Below are 25,895 nucleotides of genomic sequence, written 5' to 3'. Positions count from 1 at the left end.
TCCAGACTCAACACTTTACTGCTACTTTACTGTAGGTACAACCCAAATAGATGACTTGTTAAATCTACAAAAAGAAAAAAAAAAGTTAAATATAATATTGAGGGTAGTATTTAAGTTGAGTCCTATCTTTGGTTGGTTTCCCAGGAGGCTCAGTGGTAAAGAATCTGCTTTCCAAGCAGAAGAGGCTGGTTCAAACCCCGGGTCAGGAAGATCCCCTGGAGAAGGAAATAACAACCCACTCCAGTATTCTTGCCTAGACAATCCTGTGGACAAAGGAGCCTGGCGGGCTATAGTCCATGGGGTTGCACAGAGTCGGGCATGACTTCGTGACTAGGCAGCAGCAGCAGCAGCAGCCTATCTGTGCCACATTTTAGTAATGTGCCTAATAAAGTCCTTTAACCTTTCTAGACTCAATATAGGATTCAATTTTACCTGATTCCATCCTGAATACTCAACTTTCCTTCTCCACACTTACCAGTAGAGGCCCTAACTCTCAGATAGGCTGACATAGTTCTCCCACTTTCAATGCTTCACATGATTGCTTCTGCTTCACTCTTTTCCTGAATCTTACCCCAATGGTCACCATCCCTTTTTATCTCTGACAGCCAGACCTTTTCATCCTCATGTAAGTCTGATCTATGTCCTATGTCTCCTACTCTGCTGCTGCTACTGCTGCTGCTAAGTCGCTTCAGTCGTGTCCGACTCTGTGCGACCCCATAGACGGCAGCCCACCAGGCTCCCCCGTCCCTAGGATTCTCCAGGCAAGAACACTGGAGTGGGTTGCCATTTCCTTCTCCAGTGTCTGAAAGTGAAAAGTGAAAGTGAAGTTGCTCAGTCATGTCCAACTCGTAGCAATCCCATGGACTGCAGCCTACCAGGCTCCTCCACCCATGGGATTTTCCAGGCAAGAGTACTGGAGTGGGTTGCCATTGCCTTCTCCGGTCTCTCCTACTCTGCTGCTCCCTAAATGACTTTCCTCTCTCTGTGTCTCTTTCTCTTATTCTGCATATCACTCTCAAAATTGTTGTAGAATTTATAAAATCAAAACCACAATATTGCATTGTTCTCTCTAGCAGTTTCTATACATACAAGTCTACCCAAATAAACTGAATTGCTTTAAATTTCTCAAAAGGCAAGGCCTTACGGACATACTTTATATTTGAATTCTACATAGCATGTAATAGTGGTATCTTAGGTGAATAATATATATTTCATAAGTCAATAGGGCTTCCCTGGTGGTTAAGATGGTAAAGCATCTGCCTGCAATGCAGGAGACCTGGGTTTGATCCCTGGGTTGGTAAGATATCTTGGAGAAGGGAATGGCAAACCACTCCAGTATTCTTGCCAGGAGAACTCCACGGACAGAGGAGCCTGGTGGGCTATATTAGACCTTGGGGTTGCAAAGAGTTGGACATGACTGAGTGACTAACACTCTCATGTATGTCAATGAAGTTTGAATGACATCCCCACAACACTGGGATCACTAAGTCCTCTTCAGTGGCCCCTTTAAGAATGTTTCTTTCTAAATATGAAATCTGCTATAATGATAAGCCAACCAAATAATAACTTCTCCCTTACAAACCCCAAAATTTATTGTGAAAGAATGTGCTAATCATAATATGGGCTACAGAAGCTCTTAGCTCAAACAGCTTGTTAATTTTTCTTCTTTAATGTGTTCAAGTCTTAGTATTAAGCATTTCTTTAATCACAAAGATGCTAATAATTGACATTCCCCTGAGAGTTTAGGTTGAACTCCTTTGCATTATGTTATGTGACTTGCATCTGAATTTAGGTAAAATATACTGGAGTTAAATGCAGATTAAAATAAGCAACCATGCTTGATTACTCTGGGAATTACTTATATTTCATGTCAGAGCTAAATTTGGCTTATCCAAAACTCAAATTTTAATCAGATAAATAAAATTTTTAGTTTAATAAGTATTGAAAAAATTTCACTTGACCTATAAGCCTAATGACCTCCAATTCTGACACAAGAAAATACGGCATAAAATATCTAGGTCATGGAAATTTTAAACATCTGTATCATGGGGCTTCCCTAGTAGCTCAGTTGGTAAAGAATCCACCTGCAATGCAGGTGACCCCAGTTCAATTTCTGGGTTGTGAAGATCCGCTGGAGAAGGGATAGGCTACCCACTCCAGTATTCTTGGGCTTCCCTGGTGGCTCAGCTGGTAAAGAATCTGCCTGCAATGTGGGAGACTTGGGTTCAATCCCTGGGTTGGGAAGATCCCCTGGAGAAGGGAAAGGCTACCCACTCAAGTATTCTGGCTGGAGAATTCCATGGTTTGTATAGTACCTGGGGTCACAAAGAGTTGGACACAACTGAGCAACTTTACTGAGACTGATACTTCTCAATATAGTATCATATTGCAAATCTATCAATATTTATGCTAAAATCCCACAGTGATTCTTACATATTTTTCTGTATCACATCAGTAAATTTACTTTTAAACAATAGTATATGGTATGAATAAAAATCCAGTTTCATTGTCCTTCATTATAGCAGATTTCAAGCTTTAGCATGATGGCTTAAATCAAATTGTGTGTGCATGCTCAGTCATGTTCAACAATTTGCAACCCTATGAACTGTAGCCTACCAGGCTCCTCTGTCTATAGGATTCACCAGGCAAGAATACTGGAGTGGGTTGCCATTTCCTCCTCAAGGGGATCTTCGTGACTGAACCCACCTTTCCCATATCTCCTGCACTGGCAAGTGGATTCTTTCACAACTGAACCACCCAGGATTAGGGAAGCCCATGTCTGATAGTTTTCCTGGTGGCTCAGCAATAAAGAATCTGCCTGTCAATGCAGGAGATACAGGTTTGATCCCTGGACCAAGGAAGATCCCCTGGAAGAAATGGCAACCTACTCCAGTATTCTTGCCTGAGAAATCCCATGGACAGAAGAGCCTGGAAGGCTATAGTCCTTGGGGTCACAAAAGAGTCGGACATGACTTAGAGACTAAACAATAACAAAATGCTAAGGCTGTATCTTCCAGAGGACTCAGCAACTCCTTAGACTACTAACTCCCTTTTGTGTCCCATCTACCAAAACCAAGACTCATTTTTCTACCAAAGAATTGAGGAGAGATTTGTTAGAGTCTTCATTTGGCTGGACTCTGGAGAGAAAATCCCAAGGGAGTATACTCTGTTACTTCATGGCACTGTTTGCTTATGTTCCTTATGGCTGTTCTTCTGAGCTGGGTTCCAACTCTCTGCCCTTTAATGTATCTGAAGGCAAAGCCCCAGATGTTGCTAAACCATGCAGTGAATCCACACTCTGTATGTGCAGGCCCATTTTTGGCCCCTAACCAGCAGTGTTATGTGCATTCTTACCAGAGTGGCACATTAGTGGCACTTTAGCAGTAGCAGCTCCTTCTGCTCTGATCAGCCTGGCAGGTGATTATGGCCAATGAAAGAGAAAAGCATCTTCCCTGGGGGGATTTTCTTCCCCTAGAGGAAGCTATCTCTGAGATAACTGGAAAAGTCCAAAGCTTACTTTCTTCTATCCTGGGGAGTTTTAGAAGTACTGACTGCTCACGCATCATTGAAGAACCTGTCTTTGCCTGGTAGATGACTGGGGAACTCTTTCCAAAGCTGACCTGGAAGGAGAGTGACTTCTGAGATGGGATATATCCCTGGAGGGTATATTTCTAAGATTTTCCTACAGTTATCTGGAGATAGTGTTAGTGAAAGTTTTCTCAGCTATTTAAATCAATTCTAAAAATTACTATACAAATGAGTTCTATGCTGGGTGATTAGGGGCTAAGCTGAACAACACATTATTACTGAAGCTTTTTCAAGAAGAATCATATATATTCATATATATATATGAATACATCTTAGTTATTATTATTAATACTTATTATTAATAGATAAAAAAATGAACTATGCCTAGAAATCCCATCACAAGTGACCCTAATGTAATTTCACTGCTTCACTGAAAATAAATAAGGAAAGAGATCTTTATGATGAGTTTTTTAATGAAGCAGGCTTCTTCTAATATGTTTAAATATAATTATATTTTCTAGAAAGAGAGTCATTCTTTTTATATCAAACATACACTTGACAAACTGAATTGCTGTTCTGTGTTAAAGAAAATCCTTAGTAGGCTTCAAGCATGTGCCATGAGCCTATTCACGGGATGATCCTGGACCCACTGGATTTTTCACATTTATTCTAGATTTGTTTGAATCCAGACTTCTTTATTTGCATCAGTGATATGAAATCTGAAAGTGGCAACTCAAGAAATAGTTCATAACACAACTTGTAGTGAAACTGGAGAACAAAAAAAATTGGAATATTGCCTTTTCAGGAGTTCATTCTCTTTTCCTAGACACTTAACCCTTTCAAGTTCTAAGAGAATGGTTCTTGTACTTAGCTTATAGAATGAAAGATGTTTTATTATAATCCTTCCACTCAAAAAGAAAAAAAAAACAAACTCTATTATGTTAGGAATTAAATATGATATGCCTTAGCATGTGGTGCCTGCTTAGAAATGCCTGGTCACTTTTTTTTTTTTTTTTGCATTTTTACTATTCACTGGACCCCGTGGATATAAGATTCTTCTACTACTGTGGGCTCTGAGGTCCTCTAGCCTCTATTACCTCTAGGAGTTTGTTCCAAATCACTATGATCTGCATCATCCCCACCGCTAAATTCATATATTGAAATCCTAAGTCTCAGAGACAATGGCATTAGTAGGTGGGTCTTTGGGAGGAACTTAAAAGTGATGAAGGTAAAATCTTCATGGTTGAGATCAGTACTTCATAAAAGAGACTTCAGAGATATCCCTACCTGTTTCTGCCATGTGAAGATGCAATGAGAAGTCTGACACCCAGTAGGGTATCCTCACCCAATCATGCTGGCACCTTGATCTTGGACTCTCAGCCTCCAGCACTGTGAGATAAACTTCTTTGGTTTATAAGCTACCCAGTCTGTGGTATTTTGTTGTAGCAGCTCAAATGGACTAAGGAACATAGTGAGGACCACTGCCCTCCTTCTTCTTTCTTCTGTCTTTTGTTAATATCTCATATATCTGTGAACTGAAGTCTATTTGCTTTGCCAGCAGATTCTGGGCTTCCCTTAGAGCTCAGTTAGTAAAGAGTCTGTGGAGCCTGGTAGGCTGCAGTCCATGGGGTCACTAAGAGTCGGACACGACTGAAGCAACTTAGCAGCAGCAGCAGCTTGTAATTCAGGAGACTCCAGTTCGATTCCTGGGTTGGGAAGATCCCCTGGAGAAGGGAAAGGCTACCCACTCCAGCATGCTAGCCTGGAGAATGTCATGGACTGTATAGTCCATGGGTTCAGACACAACTGAGCAACTTTCATTTCACTTCACTTCACTTCTGCCAACTCATAACTGACACAGCCTGACCAAATAACTAGTTCTGAACTAGAACAGTTCTTCATATTTTCAGTGTCAGAAGCAGCACATGGAAAGTATATTAATAGCTATGGTACTTCTTTTTCTGGTACATGAAATGTTAACAAACTTTACAGTAATAACCTCTCTTAAACAGTATCTATCTAGGATAGCCAGAAAAACCCAGAGCAACATCACAATAGCAAAACTGGCCATTTAGCCATTAGCACTGATTGTCAAAGGTGCAAAAATAAATGGGACAACTAAACGTGACCTCATTCATTTAAAAATATAAATCCAGCCTCAGTACAAATTTTGGGACTATAATTTTTATTTGCCTTTTCAGGTCAGGAGTAACAATAGCTATTTCTAGAGAAGCAAGCATTTGTTGGGAAAGATTTAAGGCAGGAGGAGAAGGGGATGACAGAGGATGAGATGGTTGGATGGCATCACTGACTCAATGGACATGAGTTTGAGTAAACTCCGGAAGTTGGTGATGGACAGGGAGACCTGGTATGCTGCAGTCCATGGGGTTGTGAAGAGTTGGACATGACTGAGCGACTGAACTGAACTGAACTGAAGCTTTCAGGTGCAAATAGTCACAGGAAAACTCCATTGCTAGTATAGGAACCATATATGAGTGTGTCAGATAACAACAATTAAATTATTAAAATAACTTGCAAAAAATAAATTAAAAAACAACTTTCAACAGGAATGGGAGAGGTGTTCTTAAATGGTAATAGATCTTTTATCAGACTAGAATTACAAAAGAATATGATAATAATATGGGCTTCCTTGGTGGCTCAGATGGTAAAGAATCTTCCTGCAATGTGGGGGACCTGGGTTCGATCCCTGGGTTGGGAAGATCCCTTGGAGAAGGGCATGGATACCCCCTCCAGTATTCTTGCCTGGAGAATTCCATGGACATAGGAGCCTGGCTTGCTATAGTCCATGGGGTCACAAAGAGTTAGATACGACTGAGTGACTATACACACACACACACAACACCTGATAATAATATATCATGTTATATAACTGGATAAGATGAATATAGGCTTACTAACTGATATTTGGGTGGTAGCATAGGAAATATGGAAGGTGGTAGGGGAAAATAAGCAGCTCTGGAATCATACGAGTTATATTTACAAAGAAAAGGAACATTACTTCCAGAAATTGATTTCAGGCTTGTGGAGTTCCAAGTCATGTATGAACTACAGATACAATTCAAAAAAAGAGCTTTAGAGAAAGTCACGGGTGATGGTAAACACTCTGATATGGTATTAATGGAAATAAAGATTAATTTTGTCATCAAATGATTATTAAATATCTCCTATGCTTGAGGCACTGATTTAGGAACCAAAGAGAAATAGACAAATAGAACACTATTAGTATCTAAAGGGTTTTAGCTACATCTGAAAATCTGAAAATGACACTGAGATGGCATATAGGTCCTTGTACAACACATCTTTTAATGGCTCTTTCAATGTTAAAGTTTCAGCTTAAATACATATATCTGGCTCTGAATTCATGACTATTTCTGTCTTTTCAGTGTGAGCAGGAATGGTTTATGAATGTGGAAAATACTAGCTGCTCTCAACACCTTTATGACAGAAGTTAATCTAAGAAATTTCAACATTATACAGAAACTTTTAGTGTTAAGAGTGTGGAAAACTGACATTTAGGCATTTTCAAAGGTATGATCAACTAATTTCATAGCCATCCTATGAGGTAAGCATTATTGGTCCTATTTTGCAGATGAGAAAAAAGAACAATTTAGAAAAAAATAAATATTTTTATTTTCCACTGTTTGATAAGTGAAAGTGAAAGTTGCTCAGTCATGTCTGACTCTTTGTGACCCCATGGACTATACAGCCCATGGAATTCTCTAAGCTAGAATCCTGGAGTGGGTAGCCTTTCCCTTCTCCAGGGGATCTTCCCAACCAAGGGATCGAACCCAGGTCTATCTAATTGCAGGCAGATTCTTTACCAGCTGAGCCATAAAGGAAACCCAAGAATACTGGAGTGGGTAGCCTATCTCTTCTCCAGTAGATCTTCCTGACCCAGGAAATGAACCTGGGTCTCCTGCATTGCAGGCAGATTCTTTACCAACTGAGCTATCAGGGAAGCCCATTTGATAAGTTGTAGAACCAAAATTAAAATCCGGGTCTTCTGAATATTGGTATCCTCCAAAAGTAGCAACTGATATTTTGAAACCACCAAGAGAAATCAGGATATTGCATTTGAATTTGGAGAGACAAGTCAGAAATCATGGGTCGTTAAAGGAAATCAAGTTAAATCAAGGCATAAAACTAATGGTGCTAAATAACCAAGTTTTCATGTGGCATTCATGCCAAGAAAGCCAGGTTCAATTCATGAGGTGAAACTAGTGGGGTAGATACTCAAACAAAAATGCAGGGTTTGGTTCAGATAGCTGCCTGGTGATTTCTCTGGCAGTTAAGATAAGCTAGAGGCCTCCTAACTATCTATTATAGGCTTAATTATGCACAGCAATGCCACCCCTTACATCAGGTGTCCTTAGCCTCCAGTGGAGTTAGCCTTTCAGGCTACTCAAGGTCCCAAGATGAGAAGCATGAAATCGGCTTTCACCTCCCTCCTCAGGTCACCTTCCTTCACACACACATACCTCTTCAGTATCAATTATTGCTTATTTTTTTCCCTCAGCTTCACTAAATATTTGGGTGGTAGTAAATCTCTCCCCATAGTGTACATGCATGCTGTACCAAGATGGACAGGAAAAAAAAAAAAAAATAGAACCTAGAAGATTAACAAGAAAGCAATATATTTAAGCCCAGAATTGTCTCTAAAGTCTGAATTTTATTTTTTTAACTTCTTTTTTTTTTCATTTTTTTAAATTTTATTTTATTTAACTTTACAATATTGTATTGGTTTTGCCATATATAAAAATGAATCTGCCATAGGTATACATGTGTTCCCCATCCTGAACCCTCCTCCCTCCTCCCTCCTAATACCATCCCTCCAAAAGTCTACAAGCAATAAATGCTGGAGAGGGTGTAGAGAAAAGCGAACCCTCTTACATTGTTGGTGGGAATGCAAACTAGTACAGCCACTATGGAGAACAGTGTGGAGATGCCTTAAAAAACTGGAAATAGAACTGCCTTATGATCCAGCAATCCCACTGCGGGGCATACACACTGAGGAAACCAGAATTGAAAGAGACACATGTACCCCAATGTTCATTGCAGCACAGTTTATAAAGTCTGAATTTTAGTGATGCTCTGAAGTTACTGTGTTCTCTCTGACTTGGTCAAATCATCATCATAACATCAAATACATCTCTTTGTAAGTTCTCATATATTTGTGTGGCTTTTGATTGTGTTCCACATTCCCCATTAGAGTGTAATTACATTCAGGCAAGGATCCTGGCTGGTTTTGTTATTCATCATATTCTAAGTATGTAACAGAGTGCTGGGCATTTAATAATTATACAATAAGTGTGTGCTTGACTGAGTGAATTATGTTTTTACATTTTTTAATGCTTAGGTTTTCATCTATAAAATGGGAAAAATTAAGCCAATTTCAAAGTGTTAATAGAATATTTTTAAACATATAAAATGTAATATTATACGCATATATACACATATATATCAAACACAGTAAGCACTGGATATATGATAGGTGTCATTATTGTTCAGTGATAGAGTCTGTTTCTTAGAACAGATACATTTCCTCTCAGATGGCAAAAAAATATTAAATATTGAGCATACAGGAAATTATTTTCAAAGAAAAGATCTAGGAGAGTGAAAGGATCATGGCATCATGATTTCATGATATACCAAACTCAGTATCAATTACATGCACATTAACAACCTCATCTAGGCTTTTCACAGATGTGCAGGGTAGATTTAAAAAAAAGTAAAAAGAGGGAGGAGAGGAACTGCCAGAAACCAGAGAGACATGAAAATTTATGTGAACATGCTACTATAGCAACCTATTGGTTTACTGTATTGCTTGGCACTCAAGGCCCCAAAACAATGTATCATTTATTCCCAGGAACAGACTGGAGGATATCATGCATCACTGTCTTAGCCCCAAGGGGTATCTATCTTTAGTTGCATATTTGAATAAATTAATATTATTATAATATATTAGGACATTTTAATGATTTTAGACTTTATTAGGCTATTTAAAATGTATGTTTTGTTTATTTCATCAATTTTAATGAAATTAATAATTTTAGATCGGAGACCTTTGGGCTGCCTTACTTGTGACAGTTTGATTTGCACAGGAATGATATTGCCTTTTAACCCTATATCAAATAAACAAAGGCTACAGTGCAGATGTCAATATTTCCCTGACTGCAGTGAGTCTTGTATCCCTGACAGCCTGGCCTGTGTCTAGATTTCTCTTCTCTGCTTCAACTGCTTTTCTAATATCAATGTGCTTATGATTTTAATGTCAAATTTTATCCTACAATGTACCAACACAACCACTTTGCACAGACCGAGTTGACAAGAAGAAATTCTGGGAAATCAGAGTTGAGCAACAGAAACTAGCTTCCTTTCTGTAATCACACATTGGGTTTACAGTGTTCCACAATCTAAGGTGATGATACATTTCTATAAATAGTCTCTTATCAATTTGAAGATATATCAAAACTAGAATGACTCTACTTTATCATTATGAAAAAGACACAATTCATTCTCACAACAGTGTTTGTTCCAAACACCATGTTAGATGTTGAAAACATGATGGTTAACACGGCAGAACTCTTACTCCCTGGTAGATTATATTAGGAGGAGAGATGGGCAAGTAAAAAAGTTGAGTATGGTTTAAAAGAGTGTTCAAGGAGGCTTCCTGGGTGACTCACTGGTAAAGAATCCACCTTCCAGTGCAGGAGACACAGGTTCAAACTCTGATCCAGGAGGATCCCGCATGCCACAGAGCAACAAAATCTGTGTACCATGACTCTTGAGCCTGTGTTCTAGAGCCCAGAACTGCAATTACTGAGCCCACATGCTGCAACTACTGAAGCCTGCACATCCTAAAGCCCGTGTTCTGCAACAAAATAAGCCATTGCAATGAGAAACCTGTGCATCACAACTACAGAGCAGTCCTGACTCACCTCAACTAGAGAAAGCCCAGGCAACAAAAAAGACACAGAACAGCCAAAAATAAATAAATGAATAAATAATGAATTCTGTAAGAGTTTTGTAAAAGTACTTAGATAGAGGTGAGCAAATGGGAGTACATCTGGAGAGCTTCCTCTTTTAGCATGAAAGTCTCAGGGTAGTTTTCTGAGAGGTGACATCTGAATTGAGACAAAAGGACTAGTGGAAGGCAGAGGTACCTGTCAAAGATAGCCAGGGTGTGTGTGCGTGTGTGTAACAGGCTTATGAGCAAAACAGCCAACATATGAAGAGGCTTGAAAGACAGAGATCATATCGCAGTTTGGTAGTTGAATATTTCAGGATGGATAAACCCCTATTTGAGACAGCAGAATGGCAAGATTTATAGCCAGAGAGGTCAACAGGGGCTAGAACATGAAGGTCTCCCATGCATGCTGTACTGTTAGGACTTTATTCTAGGGGTAGTCAGGAATCACTGAAGGATTCCAGGACAAAGTGATAAGGCCAAGTATTTACTTTGGAAATATCACTATGCATTTTAAGAACACAACCAAAACCCTGCTTGCTCGTGGACTGTGTATCCAGTATCAACACCTGATTTCACTATGCTTCCCAAGCAAACTCGGCACTCAGAATTCTTCCAAATCTCTTTTCCTGTGTTCCTAATCTCAGCTAATAACTTCACCATTCAACCTTGTTATTGAGACAGAAAACTTGGAATTACCTTCAAATTGTCCTTTCCTTGTATCTAATCAGACACTGAAATATACAAATAATACATTTTCTGTCTTGCTTTTAAACTGAACAACCAATACCCCAGTTTAAACCATATTTTATATCTTTCCCATCCATTCTTCCCAAATGCTTCCAGAAATGTTTTGTGAAGATGAGAAGTAGGCCATTTTACTACTCTTGAAAAGGCCCCAAATGGCTTCCTAGGGCCTATGGAATCAAGCCCAAATGTCTTATGATATTTAAGATCCCTCAAGTCTTTCCCTAAGGGTCCTTTCTAAACCTACCTCCTATTACACACACCAGATTTCATGTCCTGTATCCTGAAACATAACAAACTCCACACAATGCTTATATGAACTGACTGTGTTCTTTCCTTGCTTATGATTATTTTCAACTCCTTGCAATATTTGGAAATTCTATTCATTCTTTGTTTTCCAGCACAAAAACTACCTTCCCCACCTTCTGGAAGCATTTGTTAATGCTCTGATTGGAGTTGAACTGACTGTTGCTGTGCACTTTTAAGGAACTGACTTAGGATTCTCTTCGGATTTTCTTGGTACTTACTTCATTTTGGTGATTTTTATGACAGGTCACAAATTGTAAGTCAGGAGATGCAAACTAGAGTTAGTCCACTTTCAACCTTGCTTGACTGGCCCAAAGTTTACAATAAAATAATATGTCCTTATGTCTTACCTGGAAAATCCCATGGATGGAGGAGCCTGGTAGGCTGCAGTCCATGGGGTCGCTAAGAGTCAGACACGACTGAGCGACTTCACTTTCACTTTTCACTTTCATGCATTGGAGAAGGAAATGGCAACCCACTCCAGTGTTCTTGCCTGGAGAATCCCAGGGACGGGGGAGCCTGGTGGGCTGCCGTCTACAGGGTCGCACAGAATCGGACACGACTGAAGCGACTTAGCAGCAGTAGCAGTAGCAGCATGTCTTACTCGGACATGTGCTCTCCAGATCCCAATATTTGTTTCAGATATTTACCCTTTATCAACTTGGCCTTGAATGACTAAATCATTACAGGGGTGATGAAGTTATATTGATAAGACTTTGGTTGTAAAAAGGCATGAAGTATCATCAGAATGAAATTTATATACTAATAAAAATAAGCAAATACATAATAATGAGATAATATTAGAAATTCAAGTTCTTTCAATGCGGGAACTTATTTCTTCTTCAAATTTCACAAATTGCCTCACAGATAAGTGCCTGATGCAAAGAAAGAAAATCTCAGGTCAGCAGAGAAGATCATTTTTAATGTGGGGTGGTAATGAAATTTATGGCCTGTCTAGATGATCCAGTACCCTTATAAATCAAAATATGTAATGACTTACTCATAGTAACAGCCTTGCACATGAGAGGACAAGAGGGGTGATGGGCAGGGGGTGTGTGTGTGTGTGTGTATGTGTGTGTATGTGTGTGTAGAATTATAATTCTAGACCCTCTAAATAATCAAACTGTGGTATAAAATCTAGAAGAGGGATATCTTGACATGAGAGTCAGGAAATTAGGGGAGTGGTTGTTTTGATTTTAAGGTCACTTTATTGAGGTATAATCAATGTATATAAAATTCTATGTATTTTATATATGCTACTCAATGAGTTTGGATAACCTCAATAGAAAGTGAAACCATCAATATAAAGGCCATAAACATATTCATCAACCTCCCAAGTTTTCCTTGAAATTAGATTTTTACTGCCCGTTCTTTAATTCCCTTCAGCAAGTCATTTTACCTTTATGAGATTGTATTTTTCTTAGGCATAATCTAGTTAGAATTATGCAAGGAATGAATAAGATAATATGCAGTGATTATATAATATGTGATGTAAGACTTCAAAGTCAGTATATAGGATAAAAGTCACAAGCCATTAAAACTGCCCTTGTGTGTGTGTTCAGTGGCTCAGCTATGTCCAACTCTTTGTGACCCCGTGGACTGTAGTCCTCCAAGTTCCTCTGTCTATGGAATTCTAAGGCAAGAATGGGTTGCCATTGACAATTCCCTAGACTTCCTTACTTTAAACTAACACACTTCACAAAAGTCTCCAAAATGGAAGGCAAGCCCTTCAGGGTGAGTACAGTGAAATGATCTGTTAGAGTATAAGAAAAAGATAATAAAATGTCCATTTAAGTTTCATTTATATCTCATCTCCTAAATTTTATCTGTTTTAGCTTATTTAATGCATGCAATATACTAATTCAGAAATGCATGTACATAATTTACAAATAAGTATGCATATTTTGGTAGTTTGCTAAGGTTTAAATTTCACTCATAGGGATATGTATTCTAAAATAGTTGTGAAATAGAAATACTGTTTTACATCAATTCTCCATGGTTGAGCACTGGATGAAATAGTTGATTTTTGTTTTAGAACCATGTTATATTAGACACACATTTTCCACCTGAAAATCTCACTGAGAATGGAGATATACTCACACTATCAGAAAAAATAGGAATGAAGACTGATCGAAGGAGTAGCAGGAATATGTCTCCCACTGCATGTCTTTCTGAAACATATATTGAGTGGAGTAGCAAGTTCATGCCATTTAAATTGTTGCTATTTATATTTATCTCTTTCTTTTACTTTTTCTGCCTCTCTCAAGCAGCACCCAAAGCTTAAAGAGTTGATTCTATCATAAGTGAAATGCAAAAATGTCCTTCTTTTGCTAAATTACCATATATAAAAATGCTTTGAAAATCATAGTTATACAAATGTGATGTATGTATTCATAACTTTAACACACACAAATTACATGAAAAACAGCAGAGAAAGAGGGATCAATGAAGACACAGAGAAATATTCTAACACATTTTTCTGGTTCCCTTGAAAATAAAAGAAAGGAAGAAGACCCTCCCTCTTATATTCCTTCATCAAAATGAATAACTCAGATAAAATTTATGGCCTGTCTAGACGATCCAGTAGTAAATAATCTAGAATAGGAAAATGGAAAGGAAAGGTCACTCCACTTCATTATGATTTTCCAAGTTTACCTCACCTCTGTAAAGCTAACAGTAAAAAAAATCATCATTCCCTAAAGTGAAAACCTAACCTGATTGAAAAAGGTCATCATACTTCTGTGTAATGTGAACCTGGCATTCTCCACCTGGCTGATTTTAGGCATTTCGCTATCCATTAAGTGATAACTGAATATATTGTGTAACATGTGTATGCATGTTTTATGCACATAGATAATAAATCCTTTAAAACAGGCAATAAGGTACTGCTCATCATATTCCCTTTGAAGCAGTGGTTTAAGCTGAACAAATTACAGGATTCTGAAGTGAGAGGTATGATGACATGGATATTTGTAGTAAAGAATGGCAAAAATTCATAGACTAAATTTGATATCCATTGCTTAAAAAGTCAAAATATTATAAGTTCTCATCATCAAATATATTCAATTGTAGTTATACATTTGCTATTAACAGATATATTGATAATTTTAATTTTTTACTACATATTTGTTTTCCATTCATGGATGTAATTTTTATTTACCTTATTTGTAACTTTTGTATCCTTATCTTAAATTATGATAAATTATTACGGAAAAAGCCTTGTTGATAATAAAGAATTCTAAAAAGCATAGCCACAATGGAACATTTGCTTAAAATAGGCAGTGAATAAAGCATGCATCATTCTAAAACACTGGAGCAGTTAAACTCATCATACAAAATAAGAAGGCAAGTCTTCCTAAATTGCGGGCCTGGATTTGAGGACAGCTAAAAATCAATAGAAGGTAATCCAAATAAGTAGACAAATAACAAAATTCTTATTTAAGTCAAGACGGTATTATCATCTCCATAAAGTGATATAAAATCTGTTTTAGTAATACTTATTTAAATTTTAGTCTATTAAAATTTACTTTATGTTTTTAGTCTTAATCCTAAGTGAATGTACTATTCTCAAGTCATATATCAACTTAATTTCATGTTATCAAAACATTATTTACTTAAAGTGTCCTTTCACGACATATAAGGAGTGTATTTCTTCTTATCAGTCTTCTTTGCAAAAACCACCACAATATTGCAAAGTAATTAGCATCCAATTATAAAAATTTTTTAAAAAAGACAAAAAAGTTAAAATTTTTAGTTTTTTGTATAATCAAAGTCTGAACTCTAGTTCTCCCAACACTTACTGTATTTATACATAGAGTAAAATTTAGCATACTAGAATTGTCCCTGCCAGGTATGTTGAAAGTCACTATAGTGTTAAAAAAAAAAAATGACCATTTTATGTGTGCTAAGTCACTTCAGTCGTGTCCAACTCTTTGTGACCCCATGCACTATAAGCTTCCAGGCTCTTCTGTCCATGGGATTCTCTAGGCAAGAATACTGGAGTGAGTTGCTGGGCCCTCCTCCAGTGGATCTTAGCAACTCAGGGATCAGATCCACATCTTTTATTTCTTCTGCATTAGCAGGTAGGTTTTTTACCACTAGCACCACTTGGGAAGCCCGGACTATCTTATACAAAGAAATCATATCTTCATAACTAATATATAACTTTGGTCATTGCTATGATGCTTACCCAAACAGTACAATAAACTAAAGGTCAAATGGCTAATATTTCTAATGTATAAACAATTATATCATTCATAAGGGAGACTGTGTGACAGACATCTTTGAAGATGGCATCTGATGGTTCTCAACTCTTAATGTTTATGTTCCCCTGTAATCTCTCCCTCTTTGAATAGGGTCACCTTTTATAACCAATAATATATTGCAGAAATGACAGAGATTTCTCAGACTAGCTCATGAACAGCTTCTATGGTGTTCTCTTGAATCACTAGCTCTGGGGAGAGTCAACTGTCTTGTTATAAAGATGTCAAGCAGCCCTATTTAGAGATCTATATAGTGATTAACAGACACCTTCTGTCAGTAACGGTTGCTTCCCTGGTGGCTCAGTGGTAAATAATTCACTTGCCAAGGCAGGAGACTTGGGTTTGATCCCTGGGTTGGGAAGATTCCTTGGAGAAGGAAATGACAACCTATTCCAGTATTCTTGCTTGGGAAATCCCGTGAACAGAGGAATGTGGTGGGCCGCAGTCCATGGGGTCACTAGAGAGTTGGACAAGACAATGACTAAACAACAACCTGTCAGTAACAGGCACCAGTTTGTGGGGCATGGGACTGAGCCGTCTTAGCAGCTGATCCTCCAGTCCTAGTCAAGCCTTCAGAGGATCAGCAACAGGTGACATTTGATGGGAACCAGGTGGGAGACCCTGAGCCATACCCCACTAGGAATTCCACCAGGAATGCTCCTGGATTCCTGACCCAGACATACTGAGATAACAAAAGCTTACTGTTTGACGTTGCTAAATTTGGGGTTGTTACTTAGCAACAGAAAACTAATAATGGCAATGTACACGAAGGACAGAACATAGGTTGAGAGGCTGACAAAGGTAAAATGTGTCCTGATAGCATCTTTTATGTGAGTGCTCTTAGACAAGTTAAGTTTCTTATGTTTTAGTTTTGTCATCAGTAAATTGAAGATAACAAATCATACCTCAGAGAGGTCTGAAGAATAAATGAGACAGAATGTAAAGGTCCTGGGAAGTAATTTATCCCTGGTAATGTTTCTTCCTTGTTTTTAAACTGTGCTTAATTTTGCAGGATCTTTTTTTTTTTTTTTTAAGTTTTCAAGCAGATTATTCTCAGTGCACAGAAGAGGATTTTACAGGATATGGTACAACTATAGGCAAAGATAAGATTAGAGACGATCAGGTATTTCCTCCTATTTGTTTGTGTTTATTTGCTTATATTTATCTGAATGAAAATCTGGCTTTGAAAATCTTGACTTAAGCAAGATGAATTTTTATAAACATCTCTTAAAGTACATGGGCTTCCCAGGTGGTGCCAGGGGTAAAGAATCCACCTGCCTATGCAGGAGCTGCCAGAGACACGAGTTTGATTCCTGGGTCAGGAAGAATCCCTAGAGTAGGAAATGCAACCCACTCTAGTATTCTTGCCTGGAAAATTCCATGGACAGAGGAGCCTGGTGGGCTATGGGGTAGCAGAGAGTTGGGCACAACTGAGCATGTATGCACAAAAGTATATGAAGAGTAAGTTATTTCTGAATATTTTTCAAGCCTCAAGTATAAAAGGAAATAAAACTAAGAAAATAAAACTTCTCCAGATCTTGTAAAAACTCTGCTCTGTTCCAAGAGAGTCTCTGACAGCCTCATGCTTCTGTTAACAACCTGGAGGTCAAGAAAACAACCCAAAAACATGCTGTATCTGTTTATTTTCTGTCTAGTTAACTTGACTCCATTATTTCTGTGTCTTTGACTAAACCAACTGAGAAAGTATAAGCAAGTGTTTCTATGTTCAGTCTTATTTTGCTAACTGATAAGTTACCTGAAATGCCTTTATCCTGGCATTTAACATTGACATTTCAAATTATTTTTGATAGATCCCGAGGTCCCATGACCATACTAGGTGTCACAGTATAGACGTTAAACCCATGAACTCCATCTGAATATTTGCAAGACTTCTTGGGTTCAAATTCCAGCTCTGTCATTAACTATAGACTTGTGCAAAGTACTTATTGTAAATACACTGTGCTAGATTTTTCTTCAGCAAGAGGTAAGGATAAAAATATTATCTTTCTATACGTTTGTTGTGAAAATAAAATGGGTTAATGTTAAATAGGAAGTGCTTATCACATAGATAGCTTTTCATTTTGATAAAATAAATCTTTTAAATGTCCTGGGCCCTGAAGGTAGCATGGTAGATGCACTTAGTGAGTGTAACAACAATCATTTGACAAGCAGAAGTTTTCTTTCTCTTACTCCCTACACATATTCAAATTTGTTTTTTTTTTTTTGTAATTTTGAGAAGATAGATTTATATATTCTAGTGGTATTTGAGAATTTGGCTATCTCTTCAAATACAACTCTAACAAATGATAAATGTATGCTTCATTCTTAAATAAAATATATATTTGCCTTTGAAAGTGCATTTGATTTTCACAGCTGCTAGATTTTTTTCTGTGAATGAGTGTATTAGGGAAGGGCTCTGATTGGGGAGAATTCATCAACCTATTTTTGTAGCAGTTCTAAACTCCTCTGAAAAGTTATAGTCCATCTCCCCACTTGGGGGAAAAAAAAAAAATGAAGCTACAACTGCAGACACCACTTGGCTCTTTTCTGTCTTTGGTATAGGCCAAGCAAGTGGGGTGAGGATTGTTGTAATCTTTTTGACAATGGTCACTGAATTTAGGAAAGTGGAAGAGAGAGATATAGCTAAAAAAAAAAAAAAAAAAGTAGAAATAAAATGGACTTTAACAAAGGAGTTCTCACTTGTGCTACTAAGAATAATCCTGCTCGTTAACCTTTCAGAAAGTCATGACACAGTTTCAAAAGTGAATTTGAAAGATATGTAAAATAATTTAAACCACTTTTTAAAAAGTATGCTTTGTGGAGAACCAGGGATGGGGGAAGGAGTTACAAGGACATCCTAATGGAAGGGGGGCTCTGAGTAGATAGAACTGAGACTCCATTTACCCCTACTTTCACAGATATTACTTAGTGGGTCTTCGAATAGGATTATATTTGAACAAAGGGTTTCATAATTTTCAAAGGATTGAGAAGCATGCTTCTAGATGTTTACCTCTATTCATCATCACAAACTGAAAACTTCTTAACCTGGATTATCAGAATCTGAGGAAGGTTATATTGCCAGATATATAATCTTGTAGGGTTGGGATGAGGGTGACCACAGATGAGTTTATCTAATTTTAGGTTTATAAAAATATAGGGGAGCTTCCAAAAGCCACCAAGATTTCAAATTAATAAAAGCAATAATTAATTAGCTAAAGGAATTAGAAATTAAGTAGCCCAAATTGTAGAAGAGGTTACATATAAAATAACTGCAAAAAAATTTTAGGTGAATCCACTATCAGTTATCCAAAACAAATAAGATAGTTATGGGGATATCTTTTATTGTTTTATTGTTAAGGCTGATGTTAAAGGAGAATATTTTCCATAAATCCTCTTTTGATTACAGTTTAAGAAACAAAGTACCTACTCATGTCACATCCATTTTCATCCATTGTGGCAACATCTAAGTTCTTATGTGATTTCACCTGTTTTCTGTTCAGACACTTAGCTGTAATTAGTTATGATACATGACACTTAATAAACCTCATATGTTTATGTTGAACAGTATGGCATTGCCAATATTTAGCCTTTTTGACTGAAAAAAAAATTAAATTTCATATGGTCCAAACTAACATTTTCTAGAATACATTCCCTCCTTAATTTTGAAGCCATTTAGATGATATCCTCTCCTCTGTATTATATCTTCCATTTAATCCACAGGGGTCCCATTCTTCTTTGTTGGCTTGATAAGAACAGGTGAAGAGGTCTGAATGAGCCCACTGGTTGAAAGTAAAGAGAAAGTCCTTAAGTCTTGTCTTCTCTTGTTCAACAGCTCTTGCTAAGACTTTCAGAAGCGCCTTAAGGGGACAATCATGTAGAGCTGGTGTTAGAATAGCCCTAAAATCCCCTTCGTTAGTCTTTCAACCATGCAGTTTATCCCTCTACAGTCCCTTTAGTGATAGAATACCTGAAATGCCATATTCTATAAAAACAAAATGTTAAAATGTCTTGAGGGAGAGAGAGGCAGGTAAAAGGGTTAGGCTGATCAAGGAAGCCAGGCAGAGTCAGCAGCTCTGATTGCTTTTGGAGTGCTCTCATGGAAGCTGGGTCCAAGTCCTTTAAGAGCTGGTTTATTTCCCAAGTAAACATGGTTTCCAGAAAGAGCAATGGTGTGCTGGCTCCGAAGGGAGGGGTAGAAATGAAAGGCATCAGTGATGGGGGATTTGCTGGCATTTCTGAGATCATATAAACCAAAGTGGACATTTCTTCTGGATGCTATTAGCTACTCATCCCTCCCACGTGGGCCTCTTCATGCCCCAGAGAAGGCTGCTAAGAATCATTCAAGCCAGTTAAAGAAACTGCTTAAAGTAAATATCTGAAACACAAACACATTAGCTCAAAGTGCTTGAAACAGAGTAATAATCACAAAGTCCTTACTTCTTCTCCCCTTTGTACCATTCAAAGGCCGGAGGCGGCACACCTGCACCTTCGCATCTTATCAATCCACTGCGTCCAGGGGCCACGGTGCCAGATTTAATTTCCTGAATTGTAGGAGCAACTGAAAAAGAAACAAAGAAAGAAAGAAACTGGTGGGTTAGTTAAAATAATCTTCAACAGAAATATAGCACACATATTTTTATTCCTTCTATATTCAAAGCAATCTTAGGCCTGATAGACCAATGCATCACATTTTCAGTGTTTTATGCTTCTCATATGAGACCAGTCATTTTCAGCTTCATTTTTCAAGTTGGACAATAGACAAATGTTCCTAGGGAGTGCAGAGTAAATGCAATACATTTTGGCCTTGCTTCCTATTGGAAAAATGGCATTGTTGAGGGGAACACTTCATCTGTACTCCAGTCAAACTACACTTCAATAATAGCTCTCATTCACTGAGTGACGGCTGGGAGCCAGTCATGGTGGCTCCGTGCTTTATGTTCATGATTTCCTCACAGTAATGCTCTAAGCTAGATGGTATTATCCCAATTTTACAAATGTGAGAACTGAAACTCAGAGAGGTTAAATAATTTGTCTGAGGTCACACAGCTGCTTAGCTGCAGAGTTTGGATTTCATGTCAGGCATGTTGACTCAAAGTCTGAACTCTTCCTATTCTGTGTTTTTCCTTATTCCCTATCATGTTAGTGATTTTTTAAAATATGTTTCCTTCTACCTGGAATACTATCCTTTCCCATTTCCACAGATTCAACGCCCAAATTTTGGGGTCACCATCTCCTTACTCTTCCTTGCTCTGGCAGGAAATAGCTCTCCTTTTTTCAGAATAGTTTCTTTAAATCTCTCATAACATACACTTTGTGTCTCGCAATGATGGATACACCAGGCTTCCTTGTCAGCTGCCTAAAGGCAGGATAAATATCTGATTTATCTCTGCTTATTCAGAGGTCAAAGCACAGTGCCTGGCACAAAATGATGCTTAAAGATATTCATTGTAGCATAGGAGAAGGGAATGGCTACTCACTCCAGTATTCTTGCCTGAAGAATTCCATGGACTGAGGAGACTGGCAGGCTTACAGTCCATGGGGTCACAAAGAGACAGACATGACTGAGGGATTTGCTGGAGAAGGAAAAGGCAACCCACTCCAGTTTTCTTGCCTGGAGAATCCCAGGGACAGAGGAACCTGGTGGGCTGCCATCTCTGGGGTCGCACAGAGTCAGACACAACTGAAGTGACTTAGCAGCAGCATATATGTTTGTGTGTTTGTATGTATATGTAGATACACACATATATATTGGTTTTATTTTTCTGTGAGAACTCTGAATAATATATGGAGCCAAAGGATGGAAAATTAGATGGTACCTTGAGGGCAATTTTAAGGACTTGGTTTCTACTCTGAATGAGATGGTGAACCACTACAGAGGGGGGCATAATCTGGCTTTTGTTTTAAAAGTATCACATCATAGGCTGCTGTGTTGAGAAAAGATTATCATGAGGCCAGGATGAAAGCTGCTACAGTAAGGAAAGCAAGTGATGTGGGCAGCTCAGATTATGGTGGTAGCACCTGAGGTAGTGGAAAGTTACTGGCTTTGAGGTACGTTGCGAAGTTGGAGCCAACAGGATTTTTTGACAGATGTAAAAAAAAAAAAAATTGAGGGTGATTTTATTTGGCTTAGACTTGGACATGACTGAGCAACTTCACTTTCACTTTTCACTTTCATGCATTGGAGAAGGAAATGGCAACCCACTCCAGTGTTCTTGCCTGGAGAATCCCAGAGACAGGGGAGCCCGGTGGGCTGCCATCTGTGGGGTTGCACGGAGTCAGACACGGCTGAAGTAACTTAGCAGCAGCAGCAGCAGAAGGTTAGAAATACCCATTGACTGAGATGGGTTCAACAGTTAAGTAGATGAGTTTAGGAGTTGTACGTATAAGCCATTTTATTTAAAATATTTTCACTGCCTTTAAAATTCTCCTATTTTTAAATCCTCCTAAATCTGCTTACTCATTTTTACTCCCCCTCTACTGGAAATCACTGATTTTTTTTATTTTATTAATAGTTTTGCCTTTTCCAGAATGTTATGTAGTTTGGGTCATATAACATGTTTCATATGTTTCATATTGGCTTGATATTGGCTTCTTTCACTTAGTAATATGCTTTATTTAAGTATTTAAGTTTTCTCCATGTCTTTTCATTTTAGCACTGAATACTATTTCACTGTCTGTATGTACCACAGTTTATTTATCCATCCACCTGCTAAAGAATTTCTTGGTTGCTTTTAAGCATTGGCAATCACATGGAAAGCCATTATAAAAATCCATTTTTCTGCGTGAATGTAACTTTTTGACTTTTTTGGGTAAATACCAAGAAGTACAATTGCTAGATTATAGGATAAGAATATGTTTAATTTTGTAAGAAACTTACAAACTGCCTTCCAAAGTTTGTATAGCTACCAACTATGTATGAGAATTCCTGTTGTTCCATGTTCTCATCAGCATTTGGAGTTAGTGTTTCAGATTTTGTTCATTCTAATAGGTTTGTAGTGGTATCGCTATTTTAATTTGCATTTCACTAATGACTTACTCCTTGGAAGGAAAGTTATGACCAACCTAGACAGCATATTGAAAAGCAGAGATATTACTTTGCCAACAAAGGTCCGTCTAGTCAAGGCTATGGTTTTTCCAGTGGTCATGTATGGATGTGAGAGCTGGGCTGTGAAGAAAGCTGAGTGCTGAAGAATTGATGCTTTTGAACTGTGGTGTTGAAGAAGACTCTTGAGAGTCCCTTGGACTGCAAGGAGATCCAACCAGTCCATTCTGAAGGAGATCAGCCCTGGGATTTCTTTGGAAGGAATGATGCTAAAGCTGAAACTCCATTACTTTGGCCATCTCATGTGAAGAGTCGACTCATTGGAAAAGACTCTGATGCTGGGAGGGATTGGGTGCAGGAGGAGAAGGGGACGACAGAGGATGAGATGGCTGGATGGCATCACTGACTCAATGGACATGAGTCTGAGTGAACTCTGGGAGTTGGTGATGGACAGGGAGGTCTGGTGTGCTGTGATTCATGGGGTCGCAGAGTCGGACACGACTGAGTGACTGAACTGAACTGAACTGAACTGAATGACATGATGTGAATTGTCTTTTTATGTGCTTATTTGTCATCTATATATCTTCTTTGGTCCATTTTTAAATTGAATTGTTTATACTATTTTTATTGAGTTTTAAGTATTCTTTATATATTGTGGATAACAGTCTCTTGTCAGATGCATCTTTTGCAAATATTTTTCTCAGTCTGTGGATTGTCTTTGCATTATCTTGATAGTGTGATTCACAGAGCCAAAAATTCTAATCAATTTATCAACTATTTTTTTTTCCATGAATTATGCCTTTGGTATCTAAAAAGTCATCACCAATTGCAAAGTCATCTAGATTTTTCCTATTTTATTTTTCCAGTGTTGTATGCTTCTATTTTTCCATAAATATTTTCTTTTTTACCAGTCTACATTTAGCATAGTACATATTTCAATAGCACTATGAAAAAGAGTTCAGTATAACAGGAACCTGGAATATGCAAATACTAATTCATTCAGACAAAAGACTTGACTAAGTGTGCACCTTGGATATATTTTAAGTTTCTTTAGAAAGCAATAAAAAGGTACAGAGTTTAATGATTTTTCAATATGTAGTGAATATAAAAACAGTACACACTCTTCCAACAGAACATTGCCTTTCCTTTTGAAAATACCTGAGCAGATTAATCATTTTCTGTTAAGGGTGATACTTTATTTTGAATTTCTAGCACCTCTATTTCTCTGTGGTATTTTTATTTTTAATAGTAGGCTCAATTAGAAAGATATTTGCAAAGAAATACTTTTATAAATGTTTTGCGGATAACTTGGCAAAAATAATTTTGAGAAGTTTGAATAAGAAAATGAAAGAATATACATAAGCACATTTATATATACACAAATACAAACACATACATATTCTCTAATTCAACATGAAGAACCATTTAATAAGTTTTAACTTTGTTATGTAAAGATGCACATCCCCCCTTATAAGGCAATAACAATACAAAAGATATCTATAAATAACAACCCCTTATGTCAATTATTATGACACTGTTTTGCTTGTAAGAAATATAGGTAAGATTGTATTTTCACTCTGTTCTCACAGACTTTCATGTATTTCTCTCTCTGTTACACTATGAGGCCATAATCTTTTATGATATCCAACTATTATTGAAGATGAAATAACATATGCAACAGGAGATCCATCACAAGTTTCTATTGAAAACCTAGCTAGTTTAATTACTCCCTTGTCTGTCAAGGGGGCCATGACTCATTACAAACAAAACCATGAAATCCGGAACATGGCCTGAAAACCCAGGCGTAATGAACCTAAATAAAAATCTAATTTGTCATTAAAAGCCTTTTATGCAGTACAGTGTGCATATGGCTCAACACTTGGTAAATATACAAGTTAAAGGGACATGATCATGTTGTCTAGAGGGTTCACGGGCTGCTGAAATGGACACTGAAAAACAGAAAGATACTAAAACAACATACGGAAGCCTAGATAAAAAATGAAATAGGAATTAACAATGTGAGTAAGAAAAGGTCCTGAGAGTGTTTTATGTGTTAGAGAATTAAAGGGCAATGGGGTGTAAGTAATCAATATGGAGAGGGAAGTCTCAAATACATTTCATTTTGAGGCTAAAATTATAAACTTGAACGTGAAAACTGTATTGATTTTTCTTTGGGACATGAATGAACCCTTATGCATATTATTCTGCCTTTTTTGAAAATGACCGTACAAGAGGAAGTAGATCCACCCCTTTATTCTTCATTCCTTCATCAACTCAACAGGTACTTTTTATTGAAGACTACATTAATAAAAAATATAACATCCCTGGCCTCATAAGACTAAGATTCTTGAGTTTGTATGTATGCATACATGTACATGAATGTGCAAACAGTAAATAAATAAACAGTAAGGGAGTGATACAAACTAAGATGGAAATTGAGCAAGATGAAAGAAAAAGGAATGCAAGGTGGGTTCTTTTATGTGGTGGAGTTACAGAGCTACTTATTGATAAAGAAGAGAATTTGAGCAGAGAAGTAAACGATGTGAGGAAAGAAATCATGTGGTTTTCTATAGAAAATTATTAAAATAAAAGAAAAAAAGAAAACTCAAAGACCCTGAGGGGAAATCACTGAGGTAGAAACATGCTTAACAGGTTTGAGAAGCAGCAAAACAGTCAATGTGACTTGAGCAGATTAAGTGAGCAGAAGAGTCCAGAAGAGAAGGTTGGATAGGCAGCTGGAACTCAGATTCGGAGGGTCTTGGAGCTGATGGTAAAGCCTTTGAATTTTATTCTAAGATGAGGTTGTGGAGATTTTCAGCAGATGTATGATATGAGTTGATTAACATTTTATACAGATTTTTGGCCACTGTGTGGAACATGGTCTGGTTAGAGGCAGGAGAGGAAACTGGCAGAATGGCTAGAAGCCTGTTGTAGTAATCTTTAGGATGATGAGAAAATCATTGGCCAATCCATAGAAAAGGCAGGAATTGAGAGAAAATTTAATTAAATAGATCATTGGTCA

General features: G+C 37.6%; 1 protein-coding gene across 5 annotated transcripts in view; it reads right to left on the bottom strand.

The window, feature by feature from the left end:
- NEGR1 (neuronal growth regulator 1) overlaps positions 1–25,895 on the bottom strand; it is a 1,028,214-nt gene that overhangs the window by 221,038 nt on the left and 781,281 nt on the right. For 4 of the 5 annotated variants that reach the window (XM_044944851.2, XM_025289451.3, XM_044944850.1 and 1 more), the window contains one exon: positions 20,269–20,389. In XM_044944851.2, coding sequence (XP_044800786.1) covers positions 20,269–20,389 — 121 coding nt within the window. Of the gene's footprint in view, positions 1–19,147; positions 19,611–20,268; positions 20,390–25,895 lie in introns of those variants that run through there. The other variant, XM_044944852.2, reaches the window with a different exon arrangement.

Source organism: Bubalus bubalis, chromosome 6 (genome assembly GCF_019923935.1).
Source record: "Bubalus bubalis isolate 160015118507 breed Murrah chromosome 6, NDDB_SH_1, whole genome shotgun sequence".
In the NCBI taxonomy this organism is placed as follows: Eukaryota; Metazoa; Chordata; class Mammalia; order Artiodactyla; family Bovidae; genus Bubalus; species Bubalus bubalis.
This window is presented reverse-complemented; position numbering and strand designations above follow the sequence as displayed.